Source organism: Podarcis gaigeae (genome assembly GCF_964106915.1).
Source record: "Podarcis gaigeae genome assembly, chromosome: 10".
NCBI lineage: Eukaryota > Metazoa > Chordata > Lepidosauria > Squamata > Lacertidae > Podarcis > Podarcis gaigeae.
The window spans coordinates 73270778-73293749 of record NC_139686.1 but is presented as its reverse complement, the minus strand read 5'-3'; the positions used below and the strand labels follow the sequence as shown (position 1 = coordinate 73293749).

The following is a 22972-nucleotide window of genomic DNA, read 5'->3' as shown; positions in this document are numbered from 1 at the left end:
GTTTCCTGGATGATGTTGACTTTAAAAAAACAAGCAAGCAAACCATGAATATATTAACTAGCCCACATGGATTTTCAGTCTGCAAATGCATGTTGCTTTGGGGTTTTTCACACGTTACATAATGGCAAACCTTGGTTTTGCCACTTAAAGTATACTAGGCAGTGAGTGACAGCCAGTCCTGGGTCCGAAATGAGTTTGTGTGCATGATGCATATCTTTGCAACATGGGTGTCCACATGTTTTGTTTACAGTTTAAAATAGCCTCATACTCCAAACTGTTAAGAAATTCTTAGTCCCTGGCCTGAAACAATTTCTTAGTTAAACATTCTATTCTATTCTATTCTATTCTATTCTATTCTATTCTATTCTATTCTATTCTATTCTATTCTATTCTATTCAGTGGATATATGTGTTTGGCAAAACTGAGCCTTAGGTAACTTGTCTTTGGAATGGGCCCAATGAGTAGCCTGGGTGCATCTGGGACTGTAATGCTGCTGAACAGATCACATCCTTATGGGAGATGATCGGGAGCCCTCTGTGTGAATGGGATCTGTGCATCGTATCTATATCTGTTTCTATAATATAAGCACTTATCTCTTTGCTATGCAGGAAAAGGAAGACCGCTTTGAATCTGTTCAGCTGAAATCCTCAAGATCTCAAAATATATGAAGACTTTAACTCTGCCTTTGAACCAGCAAACCTGATCTTGACTTACACAGGGGCACATTTCTAACATGTCCTGGTTTGTGTCTGAAGGGTGGTTTCCTGTGGGAAATCTTGCACAGTCCAACATGAAGAAACTAGCAGGGAAGAACACGAGAGACTGTTGCCTTATTGTGAGACTGAGTCACTTACTTGCCAAAAAGGAAAGTCAAGCAGATGAGCTCATGAGCTGGGAATGAAGGTCCGCTCAGGGACAGAGGAAACATGGGCAGTGGCAGCCCAAGATGTTTGGGTGCTTGCTGCAGAAAATCCAAAATGGCACCTCCCAGAGTAGTAACAATATATTAAGAAAGACAAGATGGTTTGTGGCCCTTTAATGTTCTCTGCCCCTGTGAGGTGGGTTGCTTCACCTTGTACTGCCTGAGAAAGAGGTCATATCCTGACATGAAGTTTACATGGCATGGCACATGCTTCATTATTTGTATCCCCTTTTAGTCCCAATCACTTTTGTCACTTAGCCGAAACAGAGACTGGCTTTTAGAAAGAATAGAGATGATTCCTTAGTCACTACAGGTATCTGCAGAGGTGTGGAGGTGGCAGGATCCTGGCTTTCCCTTGAAATCACACCGCTAGTCACTACTTGAAATAGAAGACCTGCAGACAGGCTTCTTTCTACTCCTCAGAAAGGAGAGTGCTGGTAATGTAAATCTGTAGTGTTTTGCCTAACATTAAGAATTCAACTTCTGCTCCTGCAGAATCAACTTCTGGAGGTGAAAAGACATCATTAAAATGGAAGGCCTCTGAAAGGCTAGCAGTACAATCCTGTGTACGTTTACTCAGATGTGGAGTTTTCTCCTGTGTAAGGATGTTGTTTAGGATTACAGCTTCACTTGAAGGTCACTTTGCTAGCTGAGGAACATGGCGAGACTTAAGACGTCTAGCTTGGAAGGGTCATCAGGTGGATGTTACTCACCATGGCAAGCCCTTTTGGGATGGAGCAATTCTTCCCATTCCAAATGGTGCAATGACATGGTCAAGATTGTTTCAAGCATGTGGGCTGGATGCAAGGGGCAGCTTTGATCAAGTTTCAGGTCACGCAGCAACCATATAGCTTTTGGCATTTAAGAAATGACCCTTAATGACCCTTAATGTTCAGAAACTAAAAAGGAGAAGGGATCCCGAAGAGGTCAGCCACTTTGCACACTGCACCGGGGCAATGCATGAGTGCTTCTGTAAGTCATTCCTCAACCTGGAAAATTCCTCAACCTGGAAATACTTGATCCAAATTTGACATGTTTGGGCCTCAAAAGAGAGACATTGATACGCTCTGGTGTTCCTGTGACTTCTCTGCCTCTTTTTGTTAGGTTTTCTTAGGTGTGAGACTTGACCTTTTTGAAATGAAAAGTAATGTCTGAAGTAGCCCCGTTCTAATGACTGGGAAGCACTGCAGTCGGGTCCTAATGCATTCACCAAAACAGAACTTCTTACACTGGAGCTTGTATTGCAAATTCAAAGTCTGCAGACTAATCTGAAGCAGGTGAAGGAAGAGTCAACTCCTGGATTGTGCCCCCTTTCAAACCTCCCTCTGCCCCACCCCACTGACTTACAGGTGAATTGCCCCAGAGGACTCCCCTGATTACTTGAGCGTCAAGTGCGGAATGCCCAGGGGCACCTTCAACAGGGTAGCGGGAGATGGCCCATCTGCAGATACAGCAGCAGTAATCTATCAGTGGTGACCATGGCTTCATCAGCTGAAAAGATTGTGACTTTGACCACGGAAATCATTCTGAGTCACTGCAACTGTATCCGTAGCTGAGTGACTCTTGCCATGGCTCTGGATGCATTGAGTGGAGTCTAGTTTGACCACATGAAAATATGTGGCTTCCTGATTTTGTTTCCTCATATGGGACCTCAGTTTCCTTTAGCCCAGCAAGTTTTATTGCTCTGCCTGTAGTTCACCAAGGGTCCTTGGCCTGAGATCTTTCCCAGCCCCATCTCAGATAAGGGGGATTGAGAATGGAACCGTCTGTGTACATTTCATGTGCTCTGTGCACAGCTATGGACCCTCCCTGCCCCACATGAACCAGCTTGTGGAAATTCTTTATGGAGATTATTTACATTTTTCTCTTATCTGTAGTCCTCAAGTAGAGCTGCTCTTCCCTCTTCTTCAGGGATTGATTAAGAGGTAGAAATAACTGCACGCATGGTACTTTCTCACTTCTGTTTTCTCTAAGCCATGGATTTCTGTGTAGGTATTTGGGAAAGATCTGGCAATCTTCTGTAGGCAGTGTGTTCTGCCCCATGGCCATTATTTTCCAAAACATCCCCCATGTTTGGTATTTATTGCAACAGCATTGTAGTGGTATACCTGTCTGATACTAAGGCCATGTGTAATAAAGCCATTTTATAGTGTCGTCCATGGTTAAAGTGTACCATCTAATTGGGCCATCTCGGAGGCAGGCAAGGTGGAGAATTTGTCGGAATCCCCAGAACAAAGTTCTGGACCACAACTCTCATCAGCCCCATCTGAGACCGACAAAAAGACCTCTGCGCACAACAACGTTGTGCTTCTTTCTTTGACTTCCAGCTTTGCACATCCCGTTTCATTCAGGTAGATCCAATGAGGGACCCCTAAGGCCAGCCCTGGATGCACCGGACTAATTGATGTCATCGGCTGTGATTGAGAGCTGTGCCTGCTATGCACTGAAGTTTCCTTTTTTGCTTTTTAGAAGCTAAGAAAACAAAATGGAGTGCTCCTATTTAGTGTACCAGCCAGCCATTCCATTCCATTCCCCTTCCCTCCAAGTTTTCATTTCTCACCCAACAGGCTCAACAGGCACACAGCCCTCTTTCCCTACTTCTGAAAATCTTGGGGTTTCTCAAAGCATGCTAATAACTCCCTCTTGTTTCTAAACCAGGCAATTCCCGGTTTAGGCGCATCCAATATGTGCACAACCGTGCACATGCGCACAGCGCTGAACCCAAAAATGACTCCCCAAAGTCATAAAGACATCACTGAAACATCACTGAAAGGTTGAAATGGGGTGGAGCAGAGGCAGGGCCAGAACAGGGTGTTTGCAGGCTTTTTAAATTGGTGTTTGATGACATGTGATTTCATGCATTGACCTGGAATGCAACCTGTGCACCAACAGGGAGTTGTCTGCCGTCTTGTTTTTGGCTTGTGTTGTAACTCTGCACTTTAGTTTGCTGTTGGCATATATCACCTCTTTGCTAAAGGGCACTGAATTCTGCCTAGCCAGGAAGTTCTACAAGTAACTTTAATTTTTGGAGGGCAAAATTTGGTACCCACCATATGCCCAGTCCACCTGAATAAAAACCAAACTAATTTCACCTCAGTCAGATGTTCACACTTGAAACATTATACATTGCTCCCATTGCTTTGTCAAGTTATCTGTTCTTAAACTTTTATAATAGCTGTTTGTCTCATAAAGTTCTCTTTTGTTATTTGAGCTAATGTATACCACCTACTTATAATGGACAAATATGGTTTAGACCTCTCTTAGCACATAGCACAGGTATGAAACTCCAAAGTGTAAAAACTGCCCTTCGTTGAACTGGATCAGGGAGTGTTGGGAGGCAAGGGAGCTCCAGCTGGATACTGGAGCCAGGTGTCAGTCAACGTATACTGGGTAGAGGTAAATCAGAATTAGAAGTTATTTGCCTCCCAAAGTCTCAGTATCCAGAAAAGCAAAACTCCTGTTTCTGAGACCAATCCAAAGTGCTGGTCAATAAAAGTCCAAAATAGTTTGGGACTAGGATGTTGACAAGGTCATTTTCTCACACAAGATCCTGCCTACTTATTCACATCTTTGGTTGATGCTCTGGGTCAGGATCCCAAGGGCTATTGGACATCCTGGCCTGGGGGCCTATTCTGGCACTTTTCTCTGTTGATATTTAGATTTCCGATGGAGACTTGTTTGTTCCAACCCAGAGAAGATCTTAACTATATTTTACCAGCTCAAGTTGAGTTGACTCTTCAATTTTGTTGTGGGTGGGTGTGCTGCTGACGCTGTTTTAATTGTATTAATTTTAAATATCACTTTATATTTTATTGCGATCTTATAAAATGGTGGAAGTTACTCAGTGTGGCAGGATACACATAGATTTTTAATAAATAAGTAAATTTGTCTTCCTTTTCTCTCTTTCCCTAAAGAATAAGGTATGGTTATTTCTAGTTTCCCCCAAAGTGAAGACCTTTGCTTTCTTAATAGCCTCCCTGGGCAAACCTGTTGCCTGCAATGCCTTATCACTGCTTATCACTGCTGAGATACAAGGGGATTGGGGGAAATACCACTAGTTTCCATCATACACCATTTCACTGTTCATTTCCAAAGCACCTTCATGTTTATTACTGCCACCACTCAAGATTTGTCAAATGATTATTTTTTCCATTAAACCTTGCAGATAACACACCCCTCTATGTCAACTGAGGCTCGCATCAGTTTCCTTTCAAATTTGGGACACCCAATTTCATCCTTCAAAGATTAACATGTTATTAACATGTTAATAGTGCTTCTCTGTGTCTGATTGGGGTTGCTGTCTCTGCTGTTATGCATTTATTGAACCTGGGGGAGGATGCCCATAGTTCCCTGGACAAGAACACATTTCCAACATTTTGAACTGATCAAGAGTGGAAGGGCCAGGAGCAAGGAGTCCTGATTATTGGCTGGTATTCAGAGCTGAGAGGAAGACCTCACTAGTCCCACATGAACAGCACGGAAAGCATGGATAAAACTCTGTTCTGATTATGCAGAACAGAATTTATTTCTATTTGTTTGTTTGTTTATTTATTCATAAAAGTATTTCTGTACTGCTGTCTCATAAAATATCAGGGTAGTGTCCAACAATGTGGAGAACATAGAACCTATTAAAACAGTACAAATTTGGAGTGAGAAGCTGGAGACTCCTAGCCGCCGTCTTCATGATGAACCTCTGGAGGGTCCCTCCTGCGCAGACAGACTAGCCTCAGCCTCTAGATGCCACTTGGAGCGCCAGCCATGCCCAGACAATCAGTGTCCCTCTGGAGGCAGCCCTGCATGTGGAAAGGTCTCTCTCCATGGAGACTTGAACCTTAACTGAAAAGTTTTGCATCCCATGGAGGGAGCCCCATGTGACTCCATACTTCCAGGCTGATGTCACTTCCATGATGGCTGTGGTGCATGATGTAGGCATCTAGGGGTCAAGGTTAGCCCACACCTGCATGGATGTTCATATGGAATGCCTGAAAAGGGCCTCTGTCAGAGCCTCTTTTTGTCTTCAAGCTATGTATTACATAAGCCCTTGCCTGCCTTTTCTGTGGGATGGTGTCTGAGAATGATGTCATCAAGGGCAGCATCAGGGACCAGAGATGAAATACTTGGTGGAGAAAAACGGTTTAGCCTTGGGGCTGCCCATTGTCTAGGGCAGAAAGGCTGGTGAAAGTTTCAGCATGAAATGGCACATTTTGGAAGCATGGTTATAACATAACTTTTCATAACTCTAGAGTGGTTCATGGAAGCTACTTTAAAGTTTCTCAAAAAATCTGAGTCTGAGACTTTCCCAATTGAATTTTGATTGTGTGACTGGAATCTCTCTTGTATCATGTGTAGCCATATTGGTTATTAAATTGCTGCTGTTGTTTTCATTTCTTTTTCTTTTTTGGAGATGGGGGTTGTTAAAACTCTTTATTTTAACTAATAAATGTCTACATTTATTCAGCTAATTTAACTGACATTGAGTAATTCTTCATATCACACTCACCAGTCAAATCTGTACATAGAGGACCAATTTCCATCCCCCATTACATTTGTGTGTCCCGCGCTCCCAGCCTGGGAGAGAGAGACTAATAGTCAGCTGTAAATTGCAAAGTCATCAGGGCAGGGACCGGTCTTTTACTTATCTTACTCTACAAAATGTTTTTGCTCATTGATGCCTCTCTCTAATAATAATAATAATAATAATAATAATAATAATAATAATAATGCATTGGAGGTACAGGCTGCCCCAACACAAGAGTTTCTTGCAGATAAGACAACATTGTTTGTTTGTTTTTAAAAATTTATACTCCACCCTTCATTGTTAAACAATCTCAGGATGGGCCACAACATACAACATACATGAAGTTAAAATCAGATACAAAATTACAGAGCAAATGAATCACTGTATAAAACTCAGCATACACCACTGTCACATGGGCCAAATCTGTTTACTCAAAAGGTCTGATGAAAATTGAAATGTTTCCACTTGCCACCCAAAACTGCACAGTGTTGATGCTGATCTAACCTCCAGGATAATAATGTTTCACATCCGGGATGCCATCACCAAGAAGGCCCTATTATGAGTTCTAAAAGGCTGAGCCTTGCTTGGTAATCACACAATGAGAAGGACTTCCCTGGTAGATCTCAAGTAACAGACTGGATGCTACAATATTTAATTATGGGTGAAATCCAAGTAAGTTATACATGCAGTTAATCCACTGAAATCACTGGATCTACTTGAGTGTGATTAATCTTGGGCAGAACCCCAATATTTTACTCCTTTAATCTGCCAAGGAAGCCTCAATATGGTACTAGCAAATATAGGGAAACAGCAATAAAATAGGAAATTGCTCAACATGTTTCAGTGGAAACCGTCAGGTGCACAAAATTTAAATTTGTCAAGTTAACTAGCAAGGTAGTGTTGCCTTACCATAAGAACAGGACTAGTCTATCACTGTCGACGGCCTCTTTTATTTGCTCAGATTTAAAGCAGTTGCCATTTACCTCTAAGCTTTGTGAATTATATGCCCCCATTTTTGGGTGTGTAGTCAGTCTCATGGTGCAAGCATGCAGAGCAAGGAACTCTGGCTGCAGCAGGCTGACTCCCCTATGAAGTCTGCTCCACAGAGGTTTCTCCCTGGTGACCATAACCTGCAGATATGATGGCGCAAGATATTTTGGTGCCAAAAGATTGAAAGAGCCAAATGAAGGGGTCCTTTAATCTCAGCACCTGTCCTAGTGGTTAAAAATAAATGATTGACATTTGCAACCCTCAAAACTGTCACCTGAAATGGGATACCTCACCCTTACAATAAAGGCCAGCCTTGATAATATGTAGACCAGACCCGAAGAATCCAGAAAGAGCTTTGTAACCTGGTTAGGATCACCCAGGTTAGTAAAATGGTTATCCTCTGAATGTAGAGTAATTTATAAATTCTGAAATAAAATAATAAATAAAACCAGTATAAAATAACTGCTCTGTTAAGGCAGATTTATCATTACACCTGCTGGGGAAGAAATTTAGTAACCTCTTAGCGGGGAAAAGGGCAATTATGCTGAAAAGCTTCTCAGGTTTTATTACTGACAACTTTACATTAATTAATACAGCTGTGAAAACCATTTGTTGCACAGAATGTAACCATAATATACAACATAGAAATGCGGTCTAAGTAAATTACAACAAGGAATTACAAAAAGTCTCATTAGAAAGAATCCACCAAACATGGCAGCCGACCTTCTGCTCACTGCGGAATCAACATGGTGGCACAGCAACATCCCTTAGAACAGTTAATCACAGAAGGCTCTAAATTTGTTCTAAAAAGAACATCACTATATACTGTACAGTCCTCAAAAATAATTTATTACACTGTTTCTAGAAAAAAAAGCTAGTCTTTTTTTTTTAAAAAAATTGTTCTTTTTCCAGAGTCCACAAGAAATGTGCAATTCTTCCCAGCTGTCCAGGAATGCCAGTGCCAGCTGTATGATCACAGAGATGAGGTGGTGGAATCCACAACTTCTCTTCCATTGCAGACGGTTGGCACATACACATTAGCAGAGGCTGAAAGAGAAACATTGCCAGGAGCTAGAGAGAGTTTTTAATACAAGTGCAAATAGCACTTGGTCTTGAAATGATGAAGCGGAGAATTAAATGCCTTAACACCAGACAGATGATAATACAGAAACAGCCATTAGGACTGCATAATAGTAGGGCATCCTATTTAAAATGTGGGGTTTTTTGGGGGGGGTTATTGGGTTGTTGCTTTCATTTTGATTATATATTTTGTGGTTTTATATTCTTATTTTGTTCTGTGAACCGCCCTGAGACCTTCGGGTATAGGGCAGTATATAAATTCAATAAATAAACTTAAAGCTTTTGCAGATGACTTAGTTTTGACCTTGCAGGAGCCAGAATCTAGTACGAAAAGAGTACTACAATTGATTCAAGATTTTGGTCAGGTGGCGGGATTTAAGTTAAACAAGCAAAAAACTAAGGTATTAGGAAAAAACTTGACAGATATAGAGTCAGAACGGTTTCAGAAAGAGACAGAACTAAATGTGGTTAAAAAAGTAAAATACCTAGGGGTGAACATATCAGTAAAAAATCTGAGTCTATTTAAGGACAATTATGAGAAATGCTGGACAGAAATTAAGAGAGACCTAGACAGTTGGACAAAATTGAAACTTTCCTTGTTAGGCCGAATTGCTGCTGTCAAGATGAATGTATTGCCAAAAATGCTGTTTTTGTTTCAAACACTACAGATTGTGGACAAAACAGAGTGCTTCCGGAAGTGGCAGAGAGATATCTCTAAATTTGTCTGGCAGGGCAAAAAGCCCAGAATCAAGTTTAAGATATTAACAGATGCTAAAGAAAGAGGGGGCTTTGCCCTGCCAGACTTAAGGTTGTACTATGAATCAGCAGCTTTCTGCTGGCTAAAAGACTGGCTACTTCTCGAAGACACTGATGTACTGGACTTGGAAGGTTTTAACAATGCTTTTGGGTGGCATGCATATTTATGGTATGACAAGGTTAAGGTTCACAAGACTTTCAAAAATCATATTGTCAGAAAAGCAGTGTTTAATGTCTGGGCAAAATATAAAGACCTATTGGAAAATAAAACTCCAAGGTGGCTTTCACCTTTGGAAGCTAAGGCCCGAAAAAGACTCAATATGGAGGCCAAATGGCCAAAATATTGGGAAATATTAGAAAAAGATGGAGACAATTGGAAATTGCAGAGTTTGGAGAAAATGAAAGATAAAGTGCGAGACTGGCTACATTACGCTCAGATTAAAGAGGTTTTTAAAAGTGATAAAAAGCTAGGGTTCCAGGTGGAGAAATCGAAGTTGGAAACGGAATTGCTGGAGCCTAAGACTAAGGTACTTTCAAGAATGTATAACTTGCTGTTAAAATGGAATACACAAGATGAAACGGTCAAATCGGCTATGATAAAGTGGGCACAGGACATTGGGTATAATATCATGTTTGAGGACTGGGAAAGGCTGTGGACCACTGGGTTGAACTTTACTGCATGTAATGCTTTGAAAGAAAATGTTATGAAAATGATATATAGATGGTACATGACCCCAGTTAAACTTGCAAAAATATACCACTTGTCTGATAACAAATGCTGGAAATGTAAAGGAAATGAAGGAACATTCTTTTACCTCTGGTGGACGTGCCCTAGAGTGAAGGCTTTTTGGGAAATGATATATAATGAGCTGAAAAAGGTATTTAAGTATACCTTCCCTAAGAAACCAGAGGCCTTCCTTCTGGGTATTGTCGGCCAGAGGATGTTAAAGAAGGACCGAACTTTTTTCCTGTATGCAACAACGGCAGCAAGGATACTCGTCGCCAAGCATTGGAAAACCCAAGATTTACCCACACTGGAAGAATGGCAGATGCAACTGATAGACTATATGGAACTGGCTGAGATGACTGGCAGAATCTGAGACCTGGGAGAGGAGAGGATTGAAGAAGACTGGAAGAAATTTAAGATTTATTTACAAAAACATTGTAATTTGGTTGAATGTTAAGAAGGATGCTAGATCATAAATAATTTGGCACCACTAAATTAGATGGAATTAGGAAGATAAGAGATTTAGGAAAATATAAAGTTTTGGAGAATCATTAGATCATATTTAAATTTTTGGGATATAAGAATGTAAACAAGGTAATAAATTGCTGGTAAAATTTTATAATGAAGAAAGTGGGAGCGGGAGACGTGAGGGAGTCCAAAGAAGTTATGAAACTATGTTAAGATATATGTTACATTGTTTAATTTCTGTTGCATTGTATCTAAAAAATATCAATAAATATTTTATATATATATATATATATATATATATTTGCTTTCGTAGATTTTCACGGGTACAGGAATGCAGGTTTTGGTGTCCTCGGGTGTCTTCCCGTGTAAAAGTTGGGGTGTCTAGGCGACGTTTCGACGAGGTCTCACTCGTCATCTTCAGGCTGGTGCTTTCGGCTTCTTGTTACTGGAACAGAGCGGGATCTCAATGTTTGAGTTCCTATAAATACTGTAGAGGGGGTGTGGTGTCTAGCCTCCAATGTTCTGGGCAGAGAGGAAGTTCCCAGGCTAGTGTGCCTTTTCTTCTTTTGTTCCTTAATTACTTGAGAGATACCTTGAGTGATTTCTTGAGTGATATCCTGAGTACCACTTAGGTGGGTCATTAGGTGTGGATTAGTTGCTAAAGTCTTTGTGTCTTGACCTCTTGAACTTTGTGAAGAGTTTTCCTGAGAAGATGGCTGTATTGCACTTAGTTGTGCTTTGGCTTGGCTTCGTGTATAGGGGCGAGCTGTGGTTTTGTGGCTTGTGTCAGCCAGATCTGTGTAGGGATTGCAGGGGGGTGCAGCATCCGGAGGTGCCACCATGGATTGGCTACTGGATGGTGTCAGTAATTCATCTGTGGAGAGGGTCTGGGTTTGGGTCTGGTGTGGTTGATTGGTGTTGGCGTTCTGTGTGCCTCTGGATCTGGTATCAGTTTTTGTGGGGAGGGCTAATTTCCAGATGTCTGGCAAGCGGGATGTGTCGTCACGCTTGTTCATGTTGTGAGGGTGTTTCTCTATCTCGATGGCTTCCATGATTATTCTCTTGTGGTGATGTTCCGTGTTAAAGAGCAATTTGGAACCAAACTCCAGAACCAAACGCCTGGCTGACAAAGACCACTTGACAACTGAGTTACAGAATCTCTCAAATGTGTTAATTGCCAATGGATACCAGCAAAACAGGATTACGAAGCTAATCCAAAAGGAAACACCCCCCAAAAACCAAGACACAGAAGAAAACAATGGCATGGCCCTCCTTCCTTATATCAAGGGCACTACAGATAAAATTAGCAAAATCCTCCATAAACACAATATCAAAACAGCCTTTTGCACCAACCAAAAAATAGCCAATATCCTCAGAAACCCCAAGGATAAAATCCAGTTGGAAAACCAAGGGATCTATGAAATACCCTGCAAAGTCTGCCCAGCCACGTACATTGGACAAACAAACAGACGAATAAATGCACGTATCGCAGAACACAAGAATGCCGTCAAAAAAGAAGAAAAAACTTCCTCTCTTTTCCAACACATGAAAGAAACAGGACACGAAATTAATTTTGCAGATTCCAAATTGCTCTTTAACACGGAACATCACCACAAGAGAATAATCATGGAAGCCATCGAGATAGAGAAACACCCTCACAACATGAACAAGCGTGACGACACATCCCGCTTGCCAGACATCTGGAAATTAGCCCTCCCCACAAAAACTGACACCAGATCCAGAGGCACACAGAACGCCAACACCAATCAACCACACCAGACCCAAACCCAGACCCTCTCCACAGATGAATTACTGACACCATCCAGTAGCCAATCCATGGTGGCACCTCCGGATGCTGCACCCCCCTGCAATCCCTACACAGATCTGGCTGACACAAGCCACAAAACCACAGCTCGCCCCTATACACGAAGCCAAGCCAAAGCACAACTAAGTGCAATACAGCCATCTTCTCAGGAAAACTCTTCACAAAGTTCAAGAGGTCAAGACACAAAGACTTTAGCAACTAATCCACACCTAATGACCCACCTAAGTGGTACTCAGGATATCACTCAAGAAATCACTCAAGGTATCTCTCAAGTAATTAAGGAACAAAAGAAGAAAAGGCACACTAGCCTGGGAACTTCCTCTCTGCCCAGAACATTGGAGGCTAGACACCACACCCCCTCTACAGTATTTATAGGAACTCAAACATTGAGATCCCGCTCTGTTCCAGTAACAAGAAGCCGAAAGCACCAGCCTGAAGATGACGAGTGAGACCTCGTCGAAACGTCGCCTAGACACCCCAACTTTTACACGGGAAGACACCCGAGGACACCAAAACCTGCATATATATATATATATATATATATATATATATATATATATATATAAATTCAATAAATAAAATAATAAATAATAAATGTAGGCCACAGTTTCAAAAATACCATAAATCTGAAGTATGGAATCCTGAGAATTGCAGTGGCTAGAGATTTTTAGCAAATAAGTCTCAGCACTTTCAAAATCCTCTGGCTTATGTAATGCCTCTTATCAGTAATCCAGTAATCAGTTGCTTTCAGTTTATTAGAGCCCAGTCAAAGGAAGATTTGCCCCCATCTTGGGCTGGGGGAGTTCAGGTGCTCACCTCTTGCCTCAGAGGACATCAGGGAGAGTTGTCCCTTGGCAACTGCAGGCAAGGCAGGATTTGTCCCCCTTATGGCCTGAGCACCATTCAGCTGCTCAGATCCACTCCCTCACCTCAGAAGGCCCTGCTCCTAGATGGCAGCTGAAGGGTGAAGACCAAGGATGAGGGAGGGAAGTGTTGCCCCAGGGAGCTGCTAGGCACCTTAGAAGCAACATGTTATTAAACTAGAGCGTGCTTTTCTTGTGCAAGGCACTTTTAAAGCCTCTCGGGGATAAAAAGTGAGAAATAAGTATTGCAACTAAGTAAATCAATTATTCTTTCAAACTACCACTAGTTCAGTTGACTGATCTACCAATTAAACCCCACACACCTAGCTTTTATAGATATAAATTGAAGGTGATGCTTGTCCAAAGGAACTCAATGAATTCTTGCACTGTGCATCCAGGACTCTTATCAGCTGGATCATGCAGGCTTTGAGCATGTGTTTTGTGTGCATGTTTAAGGGTTGAAAGAAAATATAAAGGGAATATCCTTATTTTCTCTCACATCCATATACCAGTTGTTTCTCCGGTGTTGTTTGTTAACAACTGCGTGGGAGGCAGAAATTCAGCAGGTGAAGGGCCTTGTCCACCCTGCATGCTGATGCCTGAGCAGCTCCCCTTAGATTCCTGCCTCTTCTGCGGCTCTTAGCAAGCTGGTTGCTGAGCTGCTTGCTTTATAAGTGCCTTTAAAAAAGAACCTAGTTGCGTCTGTCCCATTTCTGGAACTTGGGGTTTTAAAAAATAAAAATAAAACCAATGCTGGTTTTTTATTGCTTGCTTTCAACCAGAGGCGGATTTAGAGCAGCGCAACAGGTTCCTCCAGACTGGGTACTGGGCAAAGGGGGCACTGCAGGGCATCACAATATGATGCAGTGAATTGAGCAGAACGGAAGGGGAAAGACGGGCAGGGCAGTTTTTGCCTTGCACAGGGTGCTGCTGAAATTTGAAAGATCCAAGCCCCCCCCTGTTTCAATATTGGGTGTTTCAGTTGCTACTTCCCACCCGCCTTGGCGCTGTTTATTTCAAAATTCAATTACCGTAAACCATGACGGGAAATCGCAGCCCCCTGGGACCAAATGTGTTCCTCCAGGCATGTCCAGCCTGGCTGGAAAATGTCCTCAAATAAAGTGTCTTACTTTGTTGAAGGGGGGGGGCATGTTATATGCCCTTGCACATGGCAACTAGCCTCCTGCACAAAGGAAGAATTCACACGTGCTTCTCTGCCCACTTTTGTCTCTGCCTGCTCCCCCCACCCCACCAAGTGATGGAGAAATTAGGAGAGCAAGAATTGGGGGGGGGGGCTCTGAAGGCAGCAGCCATGATCTTTAATTACCTTGGGAATAAGTGGTTCCTGTTCCGCTGACGCTGAACCTGTTGAGATGCAGCCTGTGCGTGACCACATTCTTCTGTGGTTGGAAAAGGACAATATGCACTTTGGGGGCAAACAGACACCCCAAGACAACAAAGCCGCTGAGACTTACGGAGATGCACATGGTTGTGGTCTGAACCTGCATGGAGAAAAACCAGAAGGGTCAGCAGGAATGAATTCTGAATTCCCAATACAAACACGATATCAGACCAGAGGCCCCTCGAACCCTGCGGCCAATGGGATGCCTATGGGAAACTCACAAGCAGGGTGGGAACACAACAGCACTCCTGCTGCCACCATGATGAGCAGCCCTATTCTCCAGACATACGGGAAGACAATCTCAATTCCTTTTGGAACATAGGAGCAGAAGACCAAAAATATGTCCCAGTGAATCAGATCAAGAGTTCATGTAGTCCAGCATGAACAATCTCCAACAATAGTTAAATGCCTTCACACCCTGCTTGAAATTTTCCTGCAAGCAACAGACTTTTACTATTGTTTGTCCTTGAGCCATTAATATTCAGACCCAAGCTGCCGCTGAATAGTATTGACCAAATTTTCACCCAAGTGCTTATACTTCCAACTACAGTACCATCTCATATATGCTTTCCCTCCAGCACTACAAAGATGACATCCAGCTCTTTCGGTAGAGCATGAGACACTTAATCTTAGGGTCATGGGTTTGAGCCCCACATTAGGCAAAAAGATTCCTGCATTTACTTGTGTAAATGTAATGACCTTACTCTCATGCTAAGTGCCAAACTTTGTGTGATGTTAAGTGTGTTTAAGTTGTGTAAATGTCAAGTGTGAGGGAACCCAATCAGGTTCAGAACTGCAGGTTTCATTTTCTTCCTACACCAACATAGTCCCAACAAAATTGTCCCCCAAAGCTGCTGTTTGTCTTGGGAGGGAAACTGCGGTGGTGGAGTGATTTTTCATTTGGACCATAGTTAAGGGAGAAGAAAGGTTACCCCCCCTCTCCTTGAACCCAAAGCCCCAATCCTGCATTAGCATCCTGTGTATTCTGGCCTAAGAAGCAGTGGCTGAGATTCTCCTGTTCCATGATACACTGCTCCCTATCCACTACACATAAAAACAGCAGACTTTCATTGGTTAATCTGAGCAGAATATTTAATATTGCACTGGATCTGGCTAAAATGATGGTGGAAAACTTACCCTGTAGTCACTTGATGTCACATAAAAGATTGGCAGAAAGGCCAGCCAAATAATGCATGTCGTATACATTGTAAAACCAATAAATTTGGCTTCATTGAAGTTTTCTGGGCACTTCCTTGTTTTGAAGGCATACACAGTGCATAAGACTACAAGGATCACATCATACATTAAGGAGATCAACATACTAGAATCCTTGACATTGCACTTCAATATGACAGTCTGTCTTTTCTCAGGGATGGTGTATCGACGAGTGCCCGGGGCCTCCAAAATCAGCCACACGGACACCACCACAATCTGCACCATGATAAGGCTCAGGCAAATGAGGACCTGAGAACGTGGGCTGATGAATTTAGGCCTCTGAGCCCCGTTCTTCACCCCATTGAATATTCTGGCAATGCAGTTCGTTTTCGTCAGGAGGGCAGCATAGCACGTGGCAAACGATGTGCCCAGGCCCAGACGGCGCAAGGTGCAAATGGCTGGCGAGGGCTTGGCAATAAAGAAGAAGGTCATGCTGTAGGAGAGGAAGACTCCAAAGAGGAGGATGTAGCAAAGCTCACGGCTTGAAGCTTTGACCAAGGGAGTGTTGTTGTGCTTTATGAAGACCCCCACAACTAGGAAAGTACAAACAAAGCCCAGGCATGCGATAGTCACAGGCCCTATGGCCCAGGCATCTTCCCACTTGATGTAATCTTCCGGTAAGTCATAACAGCTGGTGAGATCCGTAGAGGGCCATTGCCCAAGTCCACAATCTGAGCAGGTGAATTCGTCAGCAAGGTACTCGAAAGGTTCACAGGGAATACAAATCCAACAGCAGACATCTCCTGGCTGCATGTTCTTCATCTCATTAGGTTGGCAGGGGTCACTGCACTGGGCGGTTGGAACAACATCTGTGGACCAGTGGATGGAGTCAACATCAAGGGTCAAAGTTTCTGCCCACTGGCCGATCTTTAAGTAGGCATATTTACCACCATTGTGCTGGAAATTGAAGACATTGTATCGGCCTATCCCATCACCGTAAATATCAAATTTAACAGTGTTGTCTGCAGATTTGGAAGAACTGAATGGAGCTGCCAGAAATAAGAGAGAGAAAACAATGTTTCTAGTCTATGCATTTGCCCTTCTTTTCAGTGTAAACAATCAATTTCATTTTTTGTTAACAGAGCTTCAACAAACCTAAAACCAGCAAAGAAATAATTTTGCATAAACTAATCTTCTAATCATTTGTACAGAGTTATGGTGTTGTTCATTTTTTACTTACAATTTGGTTCTACCTTTATTACCATTCCATGTCAGAATATGAAGAATTAGCTATGGTTAACAGCATATAGCATGAGCTTAGCTGTCTTGATGAGACAGACTCAGATATTCCAACAAAGAGTCATCAAAGTGTTGTGCCTCAAAATAGGATGGCCCTCAAAATAAACGGTTGAGGCTTCCTTCAGACATCCTGGATGTTACAGGTCTGATGACTATTTGCATCTGTGATACAGCCCCATATACTCACAACAGCATCACGGCTGCAAGGAGCCCTGGGGATGTGTAGTTCCAGGTGCCTGACATTCCAATTAAGAGTTCTCACCTATGGCAAACAGGATGCTCCCAAGGTCTTTCAGGCACAGGATGCTTCTTCTGGAGTACTAGAGAGGAATGGAGACCTTGCAAAGAGGCCTCTCCATGGCTGTCATAATTGCTGCTCTAACCACTAAGTTTGGGGTGAAATGGAAGAGGCAGCGGAGGACCCCATGGGTGTGGCAGCTGGGGCAGCAGGAAGGGATGGGAGAGGTGTTCGTGCCTCATAATCCCAATTATGTCTACTTTTACAGCAGAATGGAGAATTGTTACTCATTTATGCAGCATGATTCAGAAACAGTTGCCTCAGCTACGCCGTTGCTTCCTGAGAAGCTACATTTTCTGCACATTCAACTCATAATTTTGAGTTGGGGAAGGTATGCTGTTCTCTCTGTCTTATACCCAGTGGCGTAGCGTGGGTTGTCAGCACCCGGGGAAAGGGAAGTAATTTGCGCCCCCTAACCCGTGGATTTGCCCTAACCCCAGATGTTGCGCCTGGTGCGGCCGGGCCCCCCTGCACCCCCCACGCTACGCCACTGCTTATACCCTCACACTAAACACATCCAAGGTTTTTCAATAATGAATTTTGCATGGATCATGAAGAACACAGGTGTCATGGGCAGAAGCAACCTTCCCCCCATTGGCCACTAAGCTGCAGCCAAAATTGTCTTGAGGAATTGGTCACATTTTCAGATAACATTTTTAGACATGTTGTTAACATCTGTGAGGGATACACCTTAAAAATATATATTGTCCCTTAGCCTCTCTCTACAGCAAGATGTCTGGCCACAAGACTGAGTCCTGCTATCTGGATTAAGCAACTGTTGACAAACAGATCATCCTTGCCGAGTTTTTAGAACTTTCAGAGACTTCCTTACGCATTATCCATCAAGCGTTACTTGCACAGCCAATGTTTCTCCTATCTTCTTGAAGACTTTGCGGTTTTGTGTGAAAGTAAAACTTTGATAGTAGGAGATTCAGGCAGAAGAAATAAAGAAATATTTATTATACGGAGTAAAGTTGGTAAAACAAATGATTTGTCGGGAGATGAAGTTCTTTCAGGGAACAGTTAACTTAATAAATCTAGTGGGTGTTTCAGGCTTCTAAACAAGGTAGTAAACATGGAGCTTCTTTTCAACTTCAGCAGCTTATTTTCAGTTAATACTCTTCAGTTCGATGTTACAGGTTTCCAGCCTAGATGGCCGATGCTCAGCTTCTCTCCCGTTATTTCACTTCAGTTCTTTCACTTAGTGGTTGTGTAGGTGTTACAGCTTAACACTTTGGCTCCTAGACAAGGGGGGACTTTCTGTCAGTTTCCCAACCTTTCCTCACTCCCACTCCTGAGGTACTTCCATCCCTTGGATCCCCATGCCCCTCTTAACTGGTCTGGGAGCTTCTCTGTCTAGAGGATCCCTGCCCTCCTGACTGACAAACTCAGCCTTCCCTTTCTTCCTGTCTGAATACTCTCCCAAGATATTACACTTGGTCTTTGTATCTAAGCTCAGAGACTCCTTTCTCTAGCTGTGGATGTTCAGTTCCTCAGAGTGGATGTTCCACACACGGACCAGAACCAACTCTACAACTCCACCTCCTGCTCTTTCCCTTAGTTAGACTATCGTCTTCTCTCTCCTTTTATTCTCCCTCCCAAAGTGCTGGCTCCACCCCCTTCTGACTAACTCTCTTGGCAGCCAATCAGAGAGAAGCGCCAGCCCTCTGGTGGAATTCTGTGGCACTGCACCCCAGGCTCTGTTAAAGATATATGCTTAACGTGCATAAAATGCTGTGCTTGAATATATTGTATTTGAAAAGCTAGAAAGAGAAGTTTACATTAGGAGTTTAGCTATAGTAAACATGCTAAGGAACGGTTGGGTGTTGAATGTTTCCGTTTGAGGGTTTAGGACAGCAGGAAATGTTGGAGGGATGTTCTGTTATGATGAACAAGTTTATTATCTCTCTCTGGAAAGTTTACTGAACTGCATTAAGGACTAAAAAAAGAAGATGGGACTGCATTGCTTGCTTGTTTAAGCATAAATTGTAACTGTGTATCTTTATAATGTTTATATGTAGCTATTTTCAAGTAAAGCTTTGAAACGTTGGAGAGCAAATTCATTTCTATTCTGCACAAGGGTCAGGTCAGGGGTACCATTCGCAGCGACTCTAACAATCTGAACTGAAGAAAAGTTAATCTTAATTTTGTATCTCATTTCCATTGGCTGCCATTCCAATTTTCATTTACTTTTTTATTTTTGGTGTGTCGGGGGGAGGAATTATGACAATATAATTAAAATGGGGGAAAAGGAATCAAAACTCAACATAGATTTTTTTTTTTTTAAGAAACATAATTATGTTTCATTTATAATTCCCAGACTGAAGGAACCTACTCTGAGATTTTAAACACTGATGCCTTGGGGTTGATAAGAGTCATTTAATTTGAAGTTATTCACCGTGGGAAATAACTTCCACAAAAGGAAGGAAGCATTGCAAGATAATTTATGCTAGCAATCAAATTCTAATTACAAAGGAAATTAAAAGCCCATTCCCCCTCCCCCCCACAGCCTCACGCCACCTCTGTGCCTTTTGGAAAACCACTGTGTGATCCTTAAAAAGTTCCTCTGATGCACAGTTCTGTGAAGTGGATGGAACGTGGGCCTGCAAATGTGTTTAGAGAGCCATACTTCATAGCAGGACCTAGTTCTGCTGTGAAGATTGATTTATAGCCTTGTTAAAGCAGCTAGCAATGCTCAGCCCACAGAACTTGATGATCTGACAAAACGTGTTGTTTCACTCTGCCTTCACGGTGTACTCCGCCTTCACTGAGCACTTCTGACTGTGCTCAAAGGAAAATCCATAGTCTGGTTCAGGAATGAGGCTGGTTCAGACTTTTACCTTCACAGTAACATCCTTCGTGTGCTGGGAAAAAGACTCACAACTCGGGAGCAAGTGCAGCTGACACCACTCAAAGGATGGAATCAGGTGTGAGCCATACTCTTTCATCCTTGCCCAAAAGGGAAAAGATAGCCATTAATGAAGTGAGTCACACAAATTGGCATGTGCAAATTCCAGGTTCACATATGGTGTCTTTTGTGTGGGGCTGTGTCCACTTCTCAGGCCCACTCCCCTCAAAAGATCATGCCTAAATTGTCCCCTGCATGCACGTGGCTTGACTGCAGCACTAAATAAGGCCAGGCGCAGTTATTGCAGACTGTTTGACATTACTCTAAACCCCGAACACTCATCAGGTGAAACTATGGACATTTCTCACTCCTCCCCCTCACTGACCCTCCTTGACTGCCCAATTTGCACAGAGCATTGCTACCAACGCTATACCCACAGTGTACAGCACACTCTCCACTGTCCTGAGAAAGCCCCTTCATCGTAATGGTATTTTATTCTTTGTTAGATTTACAAAAAGAAAAACACCCACCAATAAATAAATATTTCTGTCCAGCCAAGCAAGTGGCATGATCAGAGGCCAAGGCTACATTCTAGCTGGGTAAAAGCAGCCATAGAGGGAGCCAAGCAAGGCAGGTGAAGTGGAGAGGGCCGCACTGGGCATCCCATCCCGGAGCTCTTCACATCTGGCTTAGATGGCAGAGATGGCTTTTAAATTTCATAAAGGATGGATCTGTCAACAGCTGTCTGCAGCGATTACTGAATGAAAACATCACGTTCAGAGATGGTATAACAGTTGTTTGGGAGAAACACAAAAAAGACTCGTAGGCCATGACTGGAAATAGAATACAGGACCAAATGGGTGTTTGGTCTGTTTTAGAAGGGCTTTTCTTATAGGAAACAAAATAATAATAATAATAATAATAATAATAATAATAATAATAATAATAATAATAATAATAAATAATTTATATACTGCCCATCTGACTGGATTTGCCCCAGTTACTCTGGGTAGCTTACTCTGGGTAGCTTCCAGCAAATGAAGGAAGGTAATGCCATGCAGGTAAAGAAATCCCCAGGGGCAGCAAGTGATAAACAGAAGTCAGCTTGTACTTCTCCTCCTCCTACTCGTAGAAATGAAAACAGGTGTGCTCAAAATGCTGCCCTTGCTAGACAGTGAGGGAGCCTGCAGATGGCACCAGAGAATAGTGCTGCATCTATGCCGTGTAACTAAAAGGAAAGGAAAGGAAATTGCACTGTTGGGAACTGGAGCTGGATTTGGTGAAGGGGGCACTTTTTACTGCAAGCTGCCTTGGAAGGATATGGGAGAGTTAGTCTGCTCTGAGCAGCTTGCTTCTTTATCTCCGGTAGCCAAAATTGCAACTGTCTCCCACAAATGTAATAGGGTGAGAGAGGGAGGAAAAAGAAGAAATGTAACCTCCCACCCTTTAAATTCTGTTTTTCCTGTCCCCTTCTAAAACACAGCCGCCTTCTGCAATGTTCTGGCGGTTCCCTCATTGCGAGAAGTGAGGTTACAGGGAACCAGACAGAGGGTAAGCAGCTATCTTATCTTTAAAAGACATGTGAAGGCACCCCTGTTTAGGGAAGTTTTTAATATTTAATGCTGTACTGTTTTTAACACTCGATTGGAAGCCGCCCAGAGTGGTTGGGGAAACTCAGCCAGATGGACGGGGTATGAATAATAAAATATTATTATTATTATCATTGGAGGCAGCACTACAGCCGCCTGCCAGCTTTGCTCATTGTCTCTGTGGGTGCCTGGTCCCCATAATTATATTATTGTGGGTGCCCAAGCACCCACAGTCCCCTAGAGTGGCACCTATATTCCTTGATGGCTGTTTATCTGATATACACTTTTGTTGCATTCACACATTTCAATTTAAACATCTTTGTTGTATGTGTGAACATGTGTGACGTGGCTATAATTGTGGCTCAACATGGTCTAAAGAATTGCTCCCAGGTTCCACTTCCTCTTAACTTGAGTCTGTGCAGAATCCAGGTAGAGGCATCTAAGTGATTTTAGCAAGATGTGAGGAGATCTGCAATATCTGCAACTACAACATCTTCTAAGTGTCATGTTTGGCCTGGCAGCTTTTACGGCTTCTGAGACACCAGAGATATTGGAGCAACGGAATAATTTTTTTGAAACTAAAAAACTAGTGATCACTTTCCATAAATATTTATTATCAATAAATAAGTCTGACATGCAGACTTTAAGAAATGAATGGAACAAAGAACTGGATCTTCCAATACTACCTATGCGGTGGGAAAAAGTTTTAGCTTCTATAGCAATCCTATTGATGGATCTTAAATATTGATGGACTTATACAACATAAAATAATATTTAGGATTTATTGGACTTGTATTTAAAAAGACTGTCTAATGTAGCTCTTTGTTGGAGATGCAATAAGGACAGTGCCTCTTTGATACAGATGTTTTTACAGTGCCCCATACTCACTAAATATGACTGTGGGGAAAAAGTTAAAAATTTCAGAGGAATATATTATTCTGAATATATTGTATGGAAGCTGACAATGAGGCAACAAAAATGGATTCTACACACCCTAACTGTGGCCAAGAAGCTGATTCTGATGAACTGGAAGAATAAAGACAAACAGTGAATTGACGACAGGACAGCATTCGCAGCAGAGGAACGGATTGCTTATAAACTTTTTCTGGACAAATATATTGACATTTGGAATGAGTTTGTTCAGAATATTGTAGGCTATTAATAATCATAGATGAATTAGGACAATAATATTTTTATATATCTATATAACAATGTGTGGAAATGTAACTGAT

The 22972-nt window shown here is 42.4% G+C and overlaps 2 protein-coding genes and 1 long non-coding RNA gene across 4 annotated transcripts in view; 2 read left to right on the top strand and 1 right to left on the bottom strand.

The window, feature by feature from the left end:
* The window catches only part of ELAPOR2 (endosome-lysosome associated apoptosis and autophagy regulator family member 2), an 89008-nt gene extending 82624 nt beyond the window's left edge, over positions 1-6384 (top strand). For both annotated transcript variants that reach the window (XR_014555826.1, XM_083701400.1), the window contains exon 22: positions 609-6384. Coding sequence is in view for 1 of the 2 variants with exons in the window: in XM_083701400.1 (XP_083557526.1) it covers positions 609-668 (60 nt within the window). In the remaining variant the exon portion in view is untranslated. The remainder of the gene's footprint in view (positions 1-608) is intronic.
* LOC310826609 overlaps positions 1-22972 on the top strand; it is a 249990-nt gene that overhangs the window by 114832 nt on the left and 112186 nt on the right. The window lies entirely within an intron of this gene.
* The window catches only part of GRM3 (glutamate metabotropic receptor 3), a 97959-nt gene continuing 82959 nt past the window's right edge, over positions 7973-22972 (bottom strand). The window contains exons 4-6 of the mRNA XM_083701427.1: positions 15689-16755; positions 14477-14651; positions 7973-8477 (exon numbers count right to left, since the gene is read on the bottom strand). Coding sequence (XP_083557553.1) covers positions 8404-8477; positions 14477-14651; positions 15689-16755 — 1316 coding nt within the window. The 3' untranslated portion in view covers positions 7973-8403. The remainder of the gene's footprint in view (positions 8478-14476; positions 14652-15688; positions 16756-22972) is intronic.